The following is a 16,657-nucleotide window of genomic DNA, read 5'->3' as shown; positions in this document are numbered from 1 at the left end:
TATGTGTAAATGAGCTGTGGTAGACTTACCTTCATCATACCAGCACTGAGATCTCCCTGCTCATCTCTCAGCTAAAACGTGTCATCCAGCGAAGTTTTTGCTGGCTCTAGGACTGTTGCTCGACTACAGATTGCACTTCCACATTTTCATTTGCTCGCCACCAGGAACACAAAGAGTATAGAAGCTAAGCCAAGATTCTGTCACAGTATTGCCTATTTCTTGAGATCAAACTGTAAAACAAAGCAGTGCTGATAAAATATGTATCAAGAATATGTATACATCACCCACCAGCAGGAGCTTTTATGGGTCCAGTGTGTCACAGTGCATTCTGGTAGTTGTAGGTTTTCTACCTCTTGAGCAAATGCAAATGCCACAGTCCATTTTATCCATTTTTTCTGGTCATGTAGCATCAATTTCAAAAGTATTTGCATCTTGCTTCTGCATAGATAGTCTACTTTTATGAGAAGACTGTTTTTCTAGCAGTGACACACTTATTTAAAGTGAAAATATTTAAGTATTGCAAGTGGTTTTGAATGGAGAGCTTTTACTTGTAGTGGAGTATTTTTACAGTGTGCTATTGCCACTTTAAACCAAAGGATCTGTGTACTTTTTCCACTACTGTCATCATGAGAACAACAGCAGGTCCCTCTTGAGACATCCCTGGTTGTCATAGCAGCAGGTGGATCTGTTGAAGTGACGCTGTTACCCTGGAAACGGCCACCTGTATTTGCTGGGATATACTGTACCAGGGGCCGTCGCTCAGACTTAAAGCCACATAGGATTTATGTGCCGTCGACAATCACAGCTTTACAATCCACAGGCGTGAAATGGACCTTTGCAATGCTGGCATCACAAAGTTCAGTACAGCATTGATAAGTGAGAAGGCAAACAGGGAAATCGATAAACAGCAGCGCATTCGACAAACACCACACAATACGACCTTTGGCTGGGTGGGTAGATAAGTCCTTCCCCCTTCCTCCCGCTCTCCCCCTCTCTGTCTTTCTTTGTCTATGTGGAGTATGTGTGTCTATTAGCCATGATAATAAAGACAGGGGTTTGAGCAGTGGGTGGGGATTCTGGCATTACAGTGACTTTGGGGAGATAAGGGGATGGCTGCTTTGCCTGTGGAGGCCAAAGTAAAAGAGAAAGATTTGTGATGTAGGTGGAGTTAGTGTAGATGAGGGAGGGTGAGAAAAGAGAGTTTGAACATGTGCAGAGAAGTGTGAGGAGGGCAGAGCTGTATTGGGTTAGTAGGGAGTGTTGGTTTTTACAGAAGAGAGAAGACAGATCAAGCTGCAGGCACACCACACAGCTGTGACGAAGGAAGTGTGATAATCAGCTTGGGAAATGACTGTGTGAATTATTAGTTGTTCCGTTCAGAGGCTGGGGTGTTCTTAATCAGAAATGAACGGTGATGGCAGCAAACAGCGTTATGTGTCAACCTTCAGGATGCACATCAAGCCGCACCGTGCATCGTCTGAACCAGATAATGGACCAGGAACTACTGACACCAAGCCTTCTGACAAACATATTGACACAGGTAAGGACTGCATGAGAGACAGAGAGAGGAGATGAATAATTTAAGGGTGTGTGTTTGTTGGAGAGCACCCAACTGGTAGCAAATGTAATGTTTTAAATGTCAGTGTTTGATAGACAAGCCTGCAAAAACAGCTTTGCTTTAATTTTATCATGATGTAAAGCAAGATCATTTTCCCTGGAGAAGATGAGACAACACACTCCAACTTTTTTGCTTTTAAAGTTCATATCCAGTGTCATGTTTTTGTCCTGAATTTAAATGTCCAAGTATCTGATTGTTTATTGTAGAGTGGCAGACTTTCACTTCATGTCAGTCCACACTGAACATCAAATTTTTTATGCTTGAAATAACACTTTTAGTTTGTACTAAACTTTTTGCTGGCTTTTGCTGAGGATCTGTAAGGATTCATTTGAAAATATAACACAGAAGATTAATCTTTTGGATAGCCACATATTAACTGTCTGCGTGTCACTGACTGTACATCTGCTTACTCAAATAATTTCAGTGTGAATTGTGATTCAGCAGACATTATCACACACATCTGTCTACCAGATAACAATCTTGTACAGTAGCTTTTGCATCTCAAAACATCAGGAACTGATAAAAACAGACTTGTGTCAGCTTGGCCACAGAGCAAGTGTTTTGAAAGTTTCATTTCCAACAGCAGTGGGTTTTTATAGCAACCTGTAAGCCTTTAGTTCAGCTGAGTTATCACCAACCTGCTAATAAAAGCTTTGAGGTCGGCGCATGTTTTGCTTAAAAGAAAAAAGAAGAGGTCAGAGAGTCATGCTGAGAGCAGGGTGTGAAAATCCACCTCTCAATGTGTCTGTGTGCAGAGGTGCAGCTCAGAATAGCTGGCTTGACTGAACAGTGCCTGTCTTCAAACATCGGACTTCACAGTGAAGTCTTGAGGATTGTAAACACTGGTGAAAGGTTGATGGTAAAACACCCCTTTTGTTAAACCATAACTAGTATACTATGCACGGCATTACAACACAACAGTCAGATTTGGTCCACCTTCACACCATGTCTAGTAAAGATACTGTACTGCGCATGACGGGCCTCTGTAATGCCAATTAATTGTACCGGTGATACCACTCAGTGTCAGCCTGTGGTGTTGATAATGTGCTCTTGATACATGAAGCTTTACTGGATCAGGGGGAGAGCAGTTCCTGGGAATACCCACCCATGTGCTTCAAGGAAGGATCAGCTCAGATGTCAGTACTGCATTTTAAAAAGAAAACAACATAGTCCTGTTACCATGAACTCTGCATTTTGTATTAAGGCAGAGGATTGATGTCAGTGGTTTTCTGGGCAGTGTGACTGGCATTCATGTGACATGTAAGTGAAAAAGAAGAACAGAAAAAGAGATGAAGTGGTGTGAACTGTTATGGTAGATCAGAGGATGTAACACTGTGACATGCATTCATGTCTCGAGCACTTCTAGCAGGTCTTACTTCTCATTTAGAGGGACAGTTTGGATATTTTGAAGTGGGGTTGTATAGGGTACTTAGGACACATTCACACTGGCGCTATTCGGTCCACTTTAAACGAACCCTGGTCCACTTCCACGGATAGTTCGGTTCCTTTGGGAACGAGCGAACCCTGGTCTGCTTGAAAACTGGGGGTCTCCGTTCACTTGCAAGCGAACTACAGAGAGGAAGTGAACCAAAGAGAGGAAGTGACATATAGCGCAGTGCATTTTGGGTAGAAAAAAAACAAAGCCAACAGCGCAAACCGCTTGCTGCCTCACCTGCTGCTCATGCTGGACAGCTTCTTGTGAAAAAACAATTAGGTTTGAACACCAAAGTAAAAACAGAAACCCCAAGACTGCATCAATTTGGTGCCGCTCCATTGTTTTTGTGGTGACCAAGCCGGCTAAAGGGGGTGGATTTCCGTTTTCAGTCCTGGCCAATCGATGAGCCGGGTTTTCTTCTGCCTCATGCTTTTTTTCCTCCTGGTCAATGGTTGTTTCCCCAAATGAACAGCTGTTGTAACTGCGTGATGGTAGTCCATGGGGACTTGGGTTGGGAACCGGAGGGTTGCCCGTTCAAGTCCCCGTCCGGACCAAATATGTGGACTGTGGAGTGTGGACTGGTAGCTGGAGAGGTCACCTCCTGGGCACTGCAGAGGTGCCCTTGAGCAAGGCACCAAACTGCCAACCACTCGGGGCACCTGTCCATGGCAGCCCCCTCACTCTGGTATCTCTCCACTTTGTGCATGTATAGGTCCTGTTTGTGCATGTGTGTGTATTTCGGACCTGTGTGTTCATGACAACGGAGTGAAAAAATTGAATTTCCCCTCAGGGGGATTAATAAAGTATAAAAGTAAGTAAAGGGAGGGAGATGGCTCAACTTACCCCACTCCTATGCTCAACTTACCCCAGACACGGGGTAAGTTGTGCCACAAGACCACTTTTTTTGGACATGCTATATTATCAAAATAGTTATTTTTACATTCATTCTGTTTGTTTGTAGGGATGCATAACATCCTGAAATATATGCACATATATTACTTAGCAACAAAACTATAATAGCCTTGATGTAGTGATCCTGAATATGAAAAGTGGCTCATCTTACCCCGGTCTCCCCTACATGAACAACTTCAGTTCCGCATCTATGTTCTTGTCGAAGCCACCAGACTCCTTTGACAAAATTCAAAGACACACAATAACACAAACAAAATAACTGTTCAAGGCAGTGGTAGATCAGCAGCTCCTGTGTTCAATTACTGTTTTTCTTAATGGAGTTTGATTTTGAAGAGTGCAATATAACAGATTCAGTTCCCTGTCAGAAGCTGGGGGGGACTGCAGCCTGCTTCTTCAAACTAGGGGTGTGCCAACTGTTAACAGTGCTAGCAACAACAACAGTACAACAGTACTGACAGAGTTAACTGCTGGGGTGGGGGGGTAATTGCCATATGAGCACAGTACAGTGTGGTGCCAGCAACAATTAGTTGTAGCCAGTGAGCCACACACAGGGACTCATGCACTAACATGCCAACATATGTCGTCAAACTGTACATGTTCTAATAATTAAAACACTGGAGCCCAAGATGGCTCCTACTCAGTCCAGCAGAATTGCTCACCTGGTACACACACCAAAAAAGTTCGTAGCTTTGGGGTTTACTTCTGGGATTAGGCCCACTAAATATGCATGTAGTGTTTGTGTTTGTAGTGTTTCTGGTCCTGCTTGCAAGTTCCCACTCAAGAAACGTTTTCCAAATAGGCTATATAACCTGCATGGATCAAAAATTTCAATTGGAAAATTGGAAGGAAAGCTGAGCAGCATCCCTGGGAACCTGATTACATTCTCTGCTCAGGACAGAAACAACAACAGAGAAAACAGAAAACAGTTGTACACTCCTCTATTAATGCTCCAGATAATGTATAGCTCCTTTAATAGATGCAGTTATGGAAAGTGTGTTGCTCATTTTCTGTATCTGACCCCTCACCTCTCACCCCTCTTCTCCACATCCAGGGTGTGTTAACTCCTTCACTCATAAACGTCTGGATCCACCGGTCTTCATCGAGCCACTGCAGGACTGCTGCGTAGATGAAGGAAATGACATCACGCTGCGGGGGGTTCTCACTGGAAGTCAGCCAATCAAAGTGTCGTGGTTGCACAATGGTAAGCAGGGACAATTTACACTGCTGCATCTCGATGTTTGCTCAGGATGAAACGTTAATCCAAAGTTGTCATTAACAACGAAGAAAGAACAGCAAAAACTCACATTTGGTTTGAAAACAGGTTATTTATAGTTTCTGAGGTTCTTATCTAACCAGTTAACCTCTTGGACCCCGTACATTTGGCTTCAAATGGCTGTAAAGTAGCAACCAAAATCAACTTTTTGACAGTTTAGATGTTCTTCTGTTTGTGCTTGTTCCAACACACTGGAGCTTATTTTTTTCCTTCAGACGATGCTACTGTGTTTTCATGTCTGCATCAAATGGAAACTTTCTGGGTGTCTTTTGTCTAATTCTCAACACATTTCCCTTCACTCAGCCTGACTTATTTGGTATTTTTGGAGACTCTGGGATACTTATCATACATCAAACCAAAGTATGGGTTTGAACAATGCCTGGCCCTGCAACAAGCATTTGCAATGACAGATCCACAACAGGGTTCAAGAGGTTAACAATAAATTTAACCTTCCTTTATCTGGCATCATTGTCAGCCCTTCCTTTCTCTCATGGCCTTCTCCACATGTTTTTTTTTTTTTGTTTTTTTTTGCACAGTACACCAGCAGCAGAGAGTGTTTCTAATTTGTTTGTTTGCTCCTATGGGCAGGTGAAGTGGCCCGTTTTGGGAATCCTTCCTTCAATGGCAGGGAGACGAGTTTTGTGGTGAGGGAATGCTTGCCGGAAGATGCTGGCGCCTACACCTGCCTGGCAGAGAACAGTGCAGGGAAGACGTCCTGCTGTGCTGCTGTGTTTGTCAGAGGTGAGGGAGACACTGGGAGACACTTGAGACTGGTCCATGTTGGAAATGAGTTAAAGGAACAGTGTGTAACATTTAGGGACATTTAATGGTGTCTAGATGTCGCTTGCAGATTGCAACCAGCTAAAACTTAGAATTCTTTTTGTGTTCATTATTCAGGAGGTTTTCACTGCGAGCCAAATTGACTGATCATGTGATTAAAACCAGTAGAAACACTGTTTAAAACAGTTTTATGCTACAAATCAGTGTTTCTCCAACGCTGTTTGCCATGTCGGAGACAGCTGCTAGCTTAGCACCTGTGTGCTAACCTTTTTACTCACCTTTTTTCTCTGATACCCTAAAATCCAGATGTTCAGGAAGTTTTCACTGGAAGTGCAACTATCTGCAAAGGTCTTTTCCTCTCCAAATTAAAAGTACCCAGTGATTTCTAAAAACACTGAATAAAGAAGTTTCACAAAAAAAAAAGAGATATATTTCCAATGCTCTCATTGCGGAGAGGCTGATAACCATGGTGGCCAACACGAATACATAAGCGAAAGGTCCGATCTAGAGCCAGTGTTTGGTTTGTCCTTTCAGGGCTACCATAGAAACATGGCAATCAAACATGAGCCCCTTTTATACTGCCAGATTTTCCGCGAATGTTGGGCCGTTTTGCCGGCAAGCTGCTAGCATGTAGACACACAGGGCCAGATTGGCAAGTTGATCCGAGGTGCCCAATTTACACTGAAAAAAACATATTTATTATATCATATTCTATTTCTGCCAATATATCCCCCTAAATCCTACACACTGGACCTTTAAATTCTCAGGAAATTAGTCTACGACACAATTTCCTGCTGATTATTAACTCTCCCTCTTGCAAGTTTAATGTAGGGTTCCTCTTTCATTGGACTTTTTCATTGTGCTACTTTGTTCACAATAAGTAGGAGTTTCATTTCTGATATTCTGTGGTCTCATCTCCTCTTCCTCTTACTGACAACCAATCCAGACTTTGAAACTATCTGCGGTGTGAATCGTGTCTCAAATATCCTGACTTCTGCATCCAAGAGCGTTGTGGAGAATGGAAGGTCACCACAGTCTCCCAAAGACGAGCTGCAGAAGTCTCCTACCTCCCCAACAGGCTCTGATAAGCTCAGCCCGGTCTCAGGTAATCAGATAATTGTTAATTTTACATATGGGGATATTTTAGGAGTCCGTTTATAGAACATAACACACAACCCATACAGTGCAACTTCCTTCCTTCCCTACATGTTTTGATGCACCAGAAAAATATCTCAACCTCTTCACCATTGTTTTAACCTCTTCCCGGAAATCCACGTCATATTTTTAAATAAATAGGAAACACATCACTTCCAGTCCTTGTGTGATTGGCTGTCAAGCAACATTTGTATCAGTCAGGAATTATGTAAGACTCCCACAATAATAATAATATACCCACTAGAGGTTGTTGTCCCAAGTGAACACCATGTAGGGAAGTGGACAGTGCACAGTACAGTAAAACTTGCTGAGTGTGTAAACTGATAGCCATAGAACAGAAAAGCAGAGCCACACCTCTCTCCCACTAAAACCTACCTGCACTTCATCTGTCTCTGCAGAAGTCATCCCAAAGAAGAGAGCCAACTCAGGAACAGGTAAGAAACACTTTTCTCCTCTCTCTCACTATCTCTGCTGAATGACCAGGCAATGCACCTGTCTTTCCATCATCCACTTAATTATATTTGTCATTACTCACTGCTATATTGTCTGGTTTCCTCTTGTTCATGTTAATATCTTTAGAGACTGTTTTTTTTTTTGTGAGTGTGAGGTGCTTCTAATGCTATTGTGGTTTGCCCTGGAGCTACACCTGTTGTTAGTCTTTGTTCTTGATATAATGTTGTCTGGCTTTAAGCTATTGTGCTCCAATATACTGGGTAGCTTTACCATAGGGTGTAGGCTGCAACAATAAAAGCATACAAAGTTCACATAATAAGGTTTGAATGTGTGTTATGGGTGTACAGGATATGTCATACTGCTTTTTTTTACGGTTTTATGACAAAGATATAAGTGATGGCTTGAGGAGGACAGGCAATAATCTTATATACCTGCTAAGAAGGTAAACTGTGAAGCCATTTAAACCTAATTTTATCTTGTCTTTAGTCAAATTCTCCACCCTGATGCCACAGTATTTGAATACTGATAGTGTGAGAGATGATATTGACTCAGGCTCATATATGGAATTTTCTTAGCATATTAACATTGTATAACCACAGGATACAGAGCAGGCTTCACATGTGTGTTTGCTTCTTTTAAGTATGTTTGTTTAAGTAAACAGTGTTTGAAACATATTGAACTGGGATGCACAGGCGAGTTCAACAGGTGAATTAGCTTGACATTGTTCAACACACTTGATTACACAAGGACTGGTTGTACTTGTGTGAAGGAGGCTATATGTGCTTTGCATTTGTTTCCAGTTGGGACACTTGTTCTCCTGTTTGCTACAATAATAAGGGTCTCGGGGGAAGTAACACACTTCCAGTTTTACAGTACAGCAGAAACCACACACCACACAATCCCACCCAGCTAACACAGTCTCTCTTTCTTTATCTTACATGCCACACTGGATGGTTTCCTTCCAGTTGGATATTTAAGGCCTTCAAGTCAATACTACTTCAATGAGCAGGCAGGCTCTCAGTCAAAACACTCACTTTATTTTTGTCTCTGCAGGTCCAGCATTACATTTTGAAAACCCTCCGCAGCACCTCGAGGTGAAGGTGGGAGAAACTGCACGTGTGACGTGTTACTTCGCCGGCAGTCCTCCTGTAGTGTCCTGTTGGATCAGAAACAAAGACCAGGTGTGTTGATTTGTAAATCATGGTTTATATATCCACTTTCTGCCACCTTAACTATACAGTGTCTCCGCTGGCTCTCAGTATTAAAGGGACAATTCACCTCCGAATCAAATATACATATTTTTTCTTACCTATAGTGCTATTTATCCGTCTAGATGGTTTTAGTGTGAGTTGCTGATGTGTGGAGAGTGTTGGAGATACCGGCCATAGAGATGTCTGCCTTCTCTCCAATATAACTGAACTAGATGGCACTCAGCTTGTGGTGCTCAAAGCACCACATTAATACATTTGAAAAACTCAACAGCAATGTCTCTTTCCAGATATCATGACCCAGTTACCCAAGATAATCCACAGACCTTGTTGTGAGCAGTTTCATGTGGGAACTATTTTCTCTTTATCCAACTACACCCGCCAACCATATCACTGCACAGAAAGAAAACATGCATCTACTCATGCAAGAGAGGCTCATGCTCGTGACAGCACGAGATGTAAACATTGATGGTGTCCTCCTTGGCTGAGCTGTAAGTTTAGCTAGCTCAGTGGTGCTAGGTGAGCTAGCAGTAGATGCATACTTCCAACCTGTGATATTGTTCTTGGGAAAATTTGTAATTTTGATTTCGGGGTGAACTGTCCCATCAATCTCTCTCTTTTCCTTACACACTATATCTGCAGATAGTGGATGGTCCAGAGCTATGGGTAGAAAATACTGATCGCAGCAGTACCCTGGTCATAGCAGAGGCTAAACTACAGCACACAGGTCGCTATACTGTTGTAGTGAAGGATCGCAAGAGCTCAGCCCAACACACACTCACCCTTTCTGTCATAGGTAAGACGACACACACACTACAGTATGTGACCATGTAAAGTACACTTTATCTGTAAGCGACACTTCATTTATCATTATCATCATCATCTCACCAGAGAGGCCTCAGCCTCCAGCCTCCTCTCCTGTGATCTCCCTTGTCTCTGCCACCAGCCTTGTGCTGTCCTGGTCAGGCCCCTGCTACGACGGCGGCAGTGCCATCCTGGGCTATGTGGTCGAGGTAAAGAACCAAGGACACGCTGAGCCTAAGGAGTGGACCGAGCTCACTGCCCAGTGTAAAAGTACCTCGTACAGAGTGTGCTCTGGGCTGCAGCCTCAACAGGAATACTGTTTCAGAGTGAGGGCCTACAACGCGGTGGGAGTAAGCGAGCCTGGACCAGTGTCACCAGTGGTTACAATGGAGCAAAAAGGTAAGATATTGGGTATTGATACCACATATGAAATTAGAGGCAAATATAATGAGGCTTATGTTACAGCTGTTGTGTCTTTGTGTACATATTTAGAGAAACCACAAGAAGAGGAGGCCCCTCAAGCTTATTGCTGTGTCACTATTGACTCTTCACACAAAGTCACAGATCACTACAATTTGCAGGAGAAACTGGGAATGTGAGTATGTCAGGAAAAAACCCAAGCATGTTTTTCCCCTTGGCTTTAAAGAGCAATTTTCTTCAGAAATGCTCATCAACACTGAAAGCTTGACCTTTGAAGGCAAAGTCTTCTTTTTATTAGTGTGAGTTGTGTGAAAGAGGGAAAGCCTGCCAAGTGTAGCAGAGGGTGGATTAAAATACATGCATGTAGAGACACAGTTCTACTCAAGTAAACAACAGATGTACACCAATGCAGGTATGAGAACACCAGTAATTGCAGTTAATAACGTCAGTGCCGTACTCTTGCCCTTTGGCAGATATGTGCATACTAGAATCACAAACCTTAGATTAAAAATTGTTTGCATTTACATTTCTTTCTTAAGCTCTCAGAGATTTTAAAATATGAATAAACTTGTCTCTTCATTAGGGGTAAGTTCGGCCTGGTGTTCAAGCTTACCCACAAAGAGACAGGACGTGTGTGTGCAGGAAAGTTCTACAAAGGCCGCCGTGCCAAGGAGAGGGAGGCTGCTCGCAACGAGATAGAGCTGATGAACTACCTCCACCACCCCAAACTGGTTCAGTGTCTTGCGGCATATGATCACAAGCCTGAGATGGTCATGGTCATGGAGTTGTGAGTATTGTCATAAAAGCACAAAGTGAAAGTGAAAACCTGCAAATCTGGTTGCAAACAAAGAAATATAATAACTATTTGCTATCACTGTGCTTTGTCTGTAGTATTGCAGGTGGGGAACTGTTTGAACGTATTGTGGATGACAACTTTGAGCACACCGAGCCTGCCAGTGTGCTCTACATGCAGCAGATCCTGGAGGGGATTGCCTACATGCACCAGCAGAACATCGTCCATCTGGACCTCAAACCTGAAAACATTGTGTGTGTTGACACCACCGGCACATCCGTAAAAATCATTGACTTTGGATTAGCCAGCAGGCTTGGTACGTGAGATGAAACTCTCCATATATTTACTTGTCATTCTAGTGCCTGTGTCTTCAACAGGGGGTCTGTGACACCGAGGGGTTCCTCAGAGTTACTGCAGGGGGCCACAAAATTATTGTGTGATAACTGATTAACAGTTTTCTTTCTTTTTTTAAAAAAAATTAAGACATATCTAAATATCATCATGAATCCAACATGTTATTAGCAAAGATAAATCAGCGTGTTTATTACAAAAACATTTAATTTACAGTACACATAGTGATGTCCAGGTCAGACCAACTCACCCTGCTTGACCCTGTACATATCCATTAATCATTAACCTGAACCAAAAACTGCAAACCTTAAAACTCAAAGTTTCTGGTAATGACTTACATGCTTTGTGCTATAATGTATATCATTTCCAGTAAATATCACAATCAAAAATGTGTGTTTTCTCTTTTTAAAAGAACAAACAACAGAAAGACAACAAGATCTTTAAGTGGTTACGTCTTAAGCTTATGATCTCAAGCCTACACCTTGAGGTGGTTAGTTTACATAAGCGCACAGCTGACAGGTGCAGTTGTTTGTTTACTTGACATTACAGAACTGCATATTTAACGCATTCAGTGTTGACAGAGCGACACTTGCTCGCTTTTACAACTGGGTGTTAAGCTTACATATTTGCAGAGGGAAATATTTTTTGCCAGGCATCATGACCAGAGAGATTTAAATATGTCTGACTTCAACAGATTTTCCCGGTCGAAAGAGGAATAGCGGAAAGCCTGAACTCATGATAGGCTAAATGTTACCCATGAATCCTTGTGCAGTCATGTGAGCGAAGGAGCACTGTGTGACACTTGATGGACTGTTTTGTAACTTTTTGAGCAAGAGGCTCTGAGAGAGAAGACCCCAAAATATTCAGTTTTTATCTCAAGTGCAGCTCAGTTTTATAAAATATTTGTAGGACGGTGTCCCTTCTCTGTCTGTTTTTGAGCTAAGGGGTTCTTTGCGTGAAAAATTAAATACTAAAATGTGAGATTTCTCTTTACCAGATGGCAAAACACCTCTGAAGGTGATGCATGGGACTCCAGAGTTTGTAGCACCTGAAGTGATCAACTACGAGCCTGTGGTTTTGGCAACTGACATGTGGAGCATCGGGGTCATCTGCTACATATTGTGAGTCACACTATCACTCCCATAGCCCTCTCTGCATTCAAGGAATAGTTTGACACCTTGTAAAAAGAGCTCATTTGCTGTCTTTCATGCTTTGTTGCCAAGAGTTAGATGAAAATACCACTTTCTTGTCTGCGCAATAACATGAATCTACAGCCAGCGGCCGATTAGTTTAACTTGGCACAAAGACTGGAAAAACAATGCAAGACTGGCTCCATCTAAAGGTGACTAAATCCACCTATTAACACGTGGTTTTACAATATGTTCTTTGAACTGAGTAAAGAAACTAGATAATGTTTTAACTAGTGATTTTTAGAGTTGCCAGTGGATTTCGCTACCCTTAGACAGAACCAGGCCAGCTGTTTCCCCTGTTTCTAGTCTTTGTGCTAAACTAAGCTAATCTGCTGCTGTTAGTGGTTTCACAACCAAAACTCCACAATAAATGCTGGCATTGTATGGTTCTGCATGCCATGGCTATGTTAAACAGATATGTTAAATCTTTCAATTTTCATTTTTATCTTGTGACAAAGGTGTGATTAACGTGTGGTTAGGTTAATGCACAAAAACCACTTGTTTAGGGTTAGGAAAACATCACATTTGAGGTGAAAATATCTGTTTTAGTCACTACAAACACAGTTAGAAATTTTCCAAACTATTGTGAAAAATACCTGTTTTTGTTTGTCTCAGACAGTGGTCTGCAGCTGTCTGCTGCTTAGCACCTAAGTGTCATGCCACCCACATTCCCCTCCTGATGAGAAACTCAGCCCATAAACTGTATATGGGCTGAGGGTTTGAAACCACCGGTTTAAATAGTGTATACACCATCTAAACCGGTGGTTTCAAACCTTGTTTCTTAAGGGACCATTTTTCCCATCAAAACTGATGACCTCTGACTAAGTGAGACACTTTTGGAATCTTTCATAATAGATACAATGCATAACTATAACAGTACAGAACAATTGATACACTGTACAATTAACTCAAATAGTGAACGCAATAACTGCAGGAAGCTGGAGCAAGACAAGAGATTTTGATGCATTTTTAGAAATTATTTCCTGTAAATATTGCAACAGAGATGAGTTCTACTGATATTATCTTCTCCCTGACACTTGCGTCAATGACGCCGCCGACGCCACCGGTGTGTTTGCAGCAACATACAATGCCAACATTTTATTCTGGGGACTGAGCTTGGCTTCATATTTACAGAACAGACATTAAAGTGGTATTATTACTCTTATCTACCTTTTAGCAACAAACAAAGAAGCCAAAATGCAAAACCATTCTTTTAATCATTTGACTGTGTCATGCACATCAACATTGGAATAATCGAAATGAAAAGGGCTCTTAATCACTTGCAAATCCTGCTTTGAGAGACAAAATAGAACATGACTGATAGGAGTGAGCTGGCGGTGACATTCATGACAGAGCGACTGCTTATCATTTGAATGTCTGAGACTTTTATGCCACCTAGTGGTTGTAGGTGTAAACAGTCAATATAATGACCTTGCTGTCTATCTTTATTTATCCTCAGACTGAGTGGTGAGTCTCCATTCCAGGGTAACAACGATGTAGAGACCTTGGCCCTGGTCACAGCTGCCCAGTGGGAGTTTGATGAGGAGAGCTTTGATGAAATTACAGACGAGGCCAAAGACTTCATCAGCTCCCTGCTCAACAAGAACACAAGGTGATTCCATAAACACAGCTGTAGCACAGACAGCTCCATCTTCACTTAAGTACCTATAACACTCTGTGTGTTTCCCCAGGCGGAGAATGTCCTGTGAAGAGGCACTTGCCCACCCTTGGATGACATTAGACCCTGCAGCTCTCGCCACCTCCAAGAGTCTGTCCAAGGAGAAGATGAAGAGGTTTCTTGCCAGGCAGAAGTGGAAGGTAACGCCTGAGTGCAGGACTTTTATGTTTTCTTTGAGGTGTTGTTTTTTTGTTTACTGGACCATACTTTTGAATTTCTTTGTCACATAGAAAGCAGGTAAGGCCTTGTTAGCCCTGAAGAGAATGGCTCTGCTGTCTAAAAGTGACAGCTCTTCATCTCCTACCAGCCCTGGAGAAGGTAAGACACTTACAGGACCATTTTAGTTTGCTGATTTGCTGCATAGCAATTTTGACCCCCCTATTAAATCTACGTATCCCCCTCTCCTGTCCCAGACTCACCCCTGAGCCCAGAGGCAGAGCATGCCCTGCAGTCCCTGGAGCGCAAGATGCAAGGGCCACCTCAGTTTACCCAGAGCCTGGAGGACCAGACAGTAGCTCAGGGATCCAGTGTCCGTCTCTCATGTCACCTTACAGGTACACTTCATTCAAGAGCCCAAGCACTACTTGTGTTCATTGTGACATTGTTTTTGCTTTGTTTCAGAGCAGGGGCTTTACTTGCTTGACTCCTTTGCCTTACAATTTAAGTGTGCTAGCATCTTGACTTGACTATGAAGGCTACCAACTTGACTAGAACTCCCCCAGAAGACTTAAACGCAGCTACGCTCTTCATTCATTTTAGAAGGTCTGCTTTTTAAAGCTGTCCTCACCCCTCTCTTCTATCACGGCAGGATACCCTGACCCAGAGGTGGTGTGGCTGTGTGGTAAGGAGCCTCTGGTGGAGTCACCCGCAGTGCAGATAGAGTACGAGGAAGATGGCCGCTGTACCCTGGTCTTAGCCAAAGTTGGCCCAGAGGACTCCAATATTTACACCTGTCGAGCCACCAATGACCATGGGGAGACGTCCTGCTCAGCCAAACTCATTGTTCAAGAGTAGATTCATTATTTTAACACTGCAGAGATAAAATGTATAAACAGTTGTATTGTATGTACATTCTTGTTTTCATACAAATGGGGACTTAACTGTACATCCTGTACTGTAACTGGAGATTTATAATACATGTATTATTGTACAAAATGTATGAACAGATGAATATTATTACAGAGCTACAAGCATGTAAGGTTGATATTTCTTAATGGGATTAAGGCATTGTTATACACTGTTTTAAACAACATGTTCAAGCTGAAATTATAAATCTATTTCTTGCTTTGCCTCATGGGGGAGTTATTTAATATTCTGCTGGCAATATGAGTAAACTGAGATATCCCTTTTGAGAAGCAAATGATGCTGATCTGACTTGTGCTCTTTGATATACTTTAAGCTTTTTTTGAGTAGAATTAAAAAAGAAAGTACACCAAATTTTTCGTCCTGAAAGAGATATAAGTAGTTTTTTAATTTAATGTATAATGTAAAAGTCAAAGGACTTATTTGTAAGTTAACTTTACTGTTAACTTTGGTATGTGCTACATTTTGATGGTATAAAAAGAACCATCATACAGTATGTCTACCAATACATAGGTCATATCATATTTTCACAGTACTGACACAAAAAATAAACCATTTTTGACAAACTTTTGGTGGAATATGAAACTCAAACAGCAGCATTAAAAACATAAATAAAAAAATATGAGGGTATTTTCTACAATGAGCGGACCAATGTTATTAAACAGATTGTTGTTTGCATGATCCTGATTACACAGATTTAAAATAAAAAACATAATATGTAGGGCAGTAGAAAGCTAAGGTTTCTGCCTTCGTGTCAGTAAGCTCTACCCTTGTTACGACATCACTGCACCAGAGGACAAGAGCTTTTCACCCTACTCATAAAAATGTGCATATCTCAAAAACTTAACAATACATAACCCTTTAGCTCAGGTTGCACAGGTTTTAAGGGACATGATGCATCTGAGGATACTCCAAGAAATTATATCACAGTAAGCACAGACACTTGCCCATCCATTTAACTTTATCTGTTTTAGCTCCTATTGTCTTTGTATGTCTCAGTGTGCAATGTGACATGACCTCATCTGTACGTATCTGCACCAGCAGCACAAGTGTGTAGGATTTAGGGGGATATATTGGCAAAAATGGAATATAACAAGTGTGTTTTTTTAAGTGTATAATCAACTGAAAATAAGAATTGTGTTTCAAATTACCCTTGTATCTAGGAAGCGGGTCCTTGTCTGTGGGGATTGCCATGCAGCGCCATGTTGCTACAGTGGCCCAAAATAGACAAACCAAACATTGGCTCGTTTCTGCGTCAGCCACCATGATTTGCATTTTTTTTTTATCATGAAACTGCTTTATTCAGTGTTTTTACTGGTTTTAATCACCTGGCCAGTTTGTGATGAGGAGGAGGAGATAATAATAATAATAATTTAGCTCTCAGTATACACCTCCTGAACAATGAACACTTGAGGAATTTTAACCAGATGTTTCAGTTGGTTGCAATCTGCAATCCTCACTGCTAGATGGCACCAAATCCCCCAAAGTCTCACACACTGACCCT

General features: G+C 41.9%; 1 protein-coding gene across 1 annotated transcript; it reads left to right on the top strand.

Moving 5' to 3' along the window:
• The first annotated feature begins 1,080 nt into the window (after positions 1 to 1,080).
• Positions 1,081 to 15,505, top strand: mylk5 (myosin, light chain kinase 5). The gene is made up of 17 exons (XM_033645749.2): positions 1,081 to 1,540; positions 5,017 to 5,166; positions 5,827 to 5,979; positions 6,965 to 7,123; positions 7,572 to 7,607; positions 8,680 to 8,807; positions 9,477 to 9,630; positions 9,726 to 10,037; positions 10,131 to 10,233; positions 10,642 to 10,845; positions 10,950 to 11,167; positions 12,200 to 12,323; positions 13,852 to 14,004; positions 14,084 to 14,210; positions 14,301 to 14,388; positions 14,484 to 14,624; positions 14,879 to 15,505. Exons 1-17 carry the CDS (start codon positions 1,405 to 1,407, stop codon positions 15,082 to 15,084), a joined length of 2,592 nt encoding a protein of 863 aa, XP_033501640.2. The 5' UTR covers positions 1,081 to 1,404; the 3' UTR covers positions 15,085 to 15,505.
• The last annotated feature ends 1,152 nt before the right edge of the window (positions 15,506 to 16,657 follow it).

The sequence above is a fragment of the Epinephelus lanceolatus genome, chromosome 18, assembly GCF_041903045.1.
Source record: "Epinephelus lanceolatus isolate andai-2023 chromosome 18, ASM4190304v1, whole genome shotgun sequence".
Lineage (NCBI taxonomy): Eukaryota > Metazoa > Chordata > Actinopteri > Perciformes > Serranidae > Epinephelus > Epinephelus lanceolatus.
The sequence above is the reverse complement of the archived record's forward strand: the minus strand, read 5'-3'. Positions and strand labels throughout refer to the sequence as shown.

Bases quoted from the DNA above. Each gene is read 5' to 3' on its own strand.
- mylk5 (XM_033645749.2), top strand. From the start codon at position 1,405: ATGAACGGTGATGGCAGCAAACAGCGTTATGTGTCAACCTTCAGGATG. The intron at 9,631-9,725 runs GTAAGACGACAC...TCATCTCACCAG, and splicing joins ACTCACCCTTTCTGTCATAG to AGAGGCCTCAGCCTCCAGCC. The intron at 14,005-14,083 runs GTGATTCCATAA...GTGTTTCCCCAG, and splicing joins CTGCTCAACAAGAACACAAG to GCGGAGAATGTCCTGTGAAG.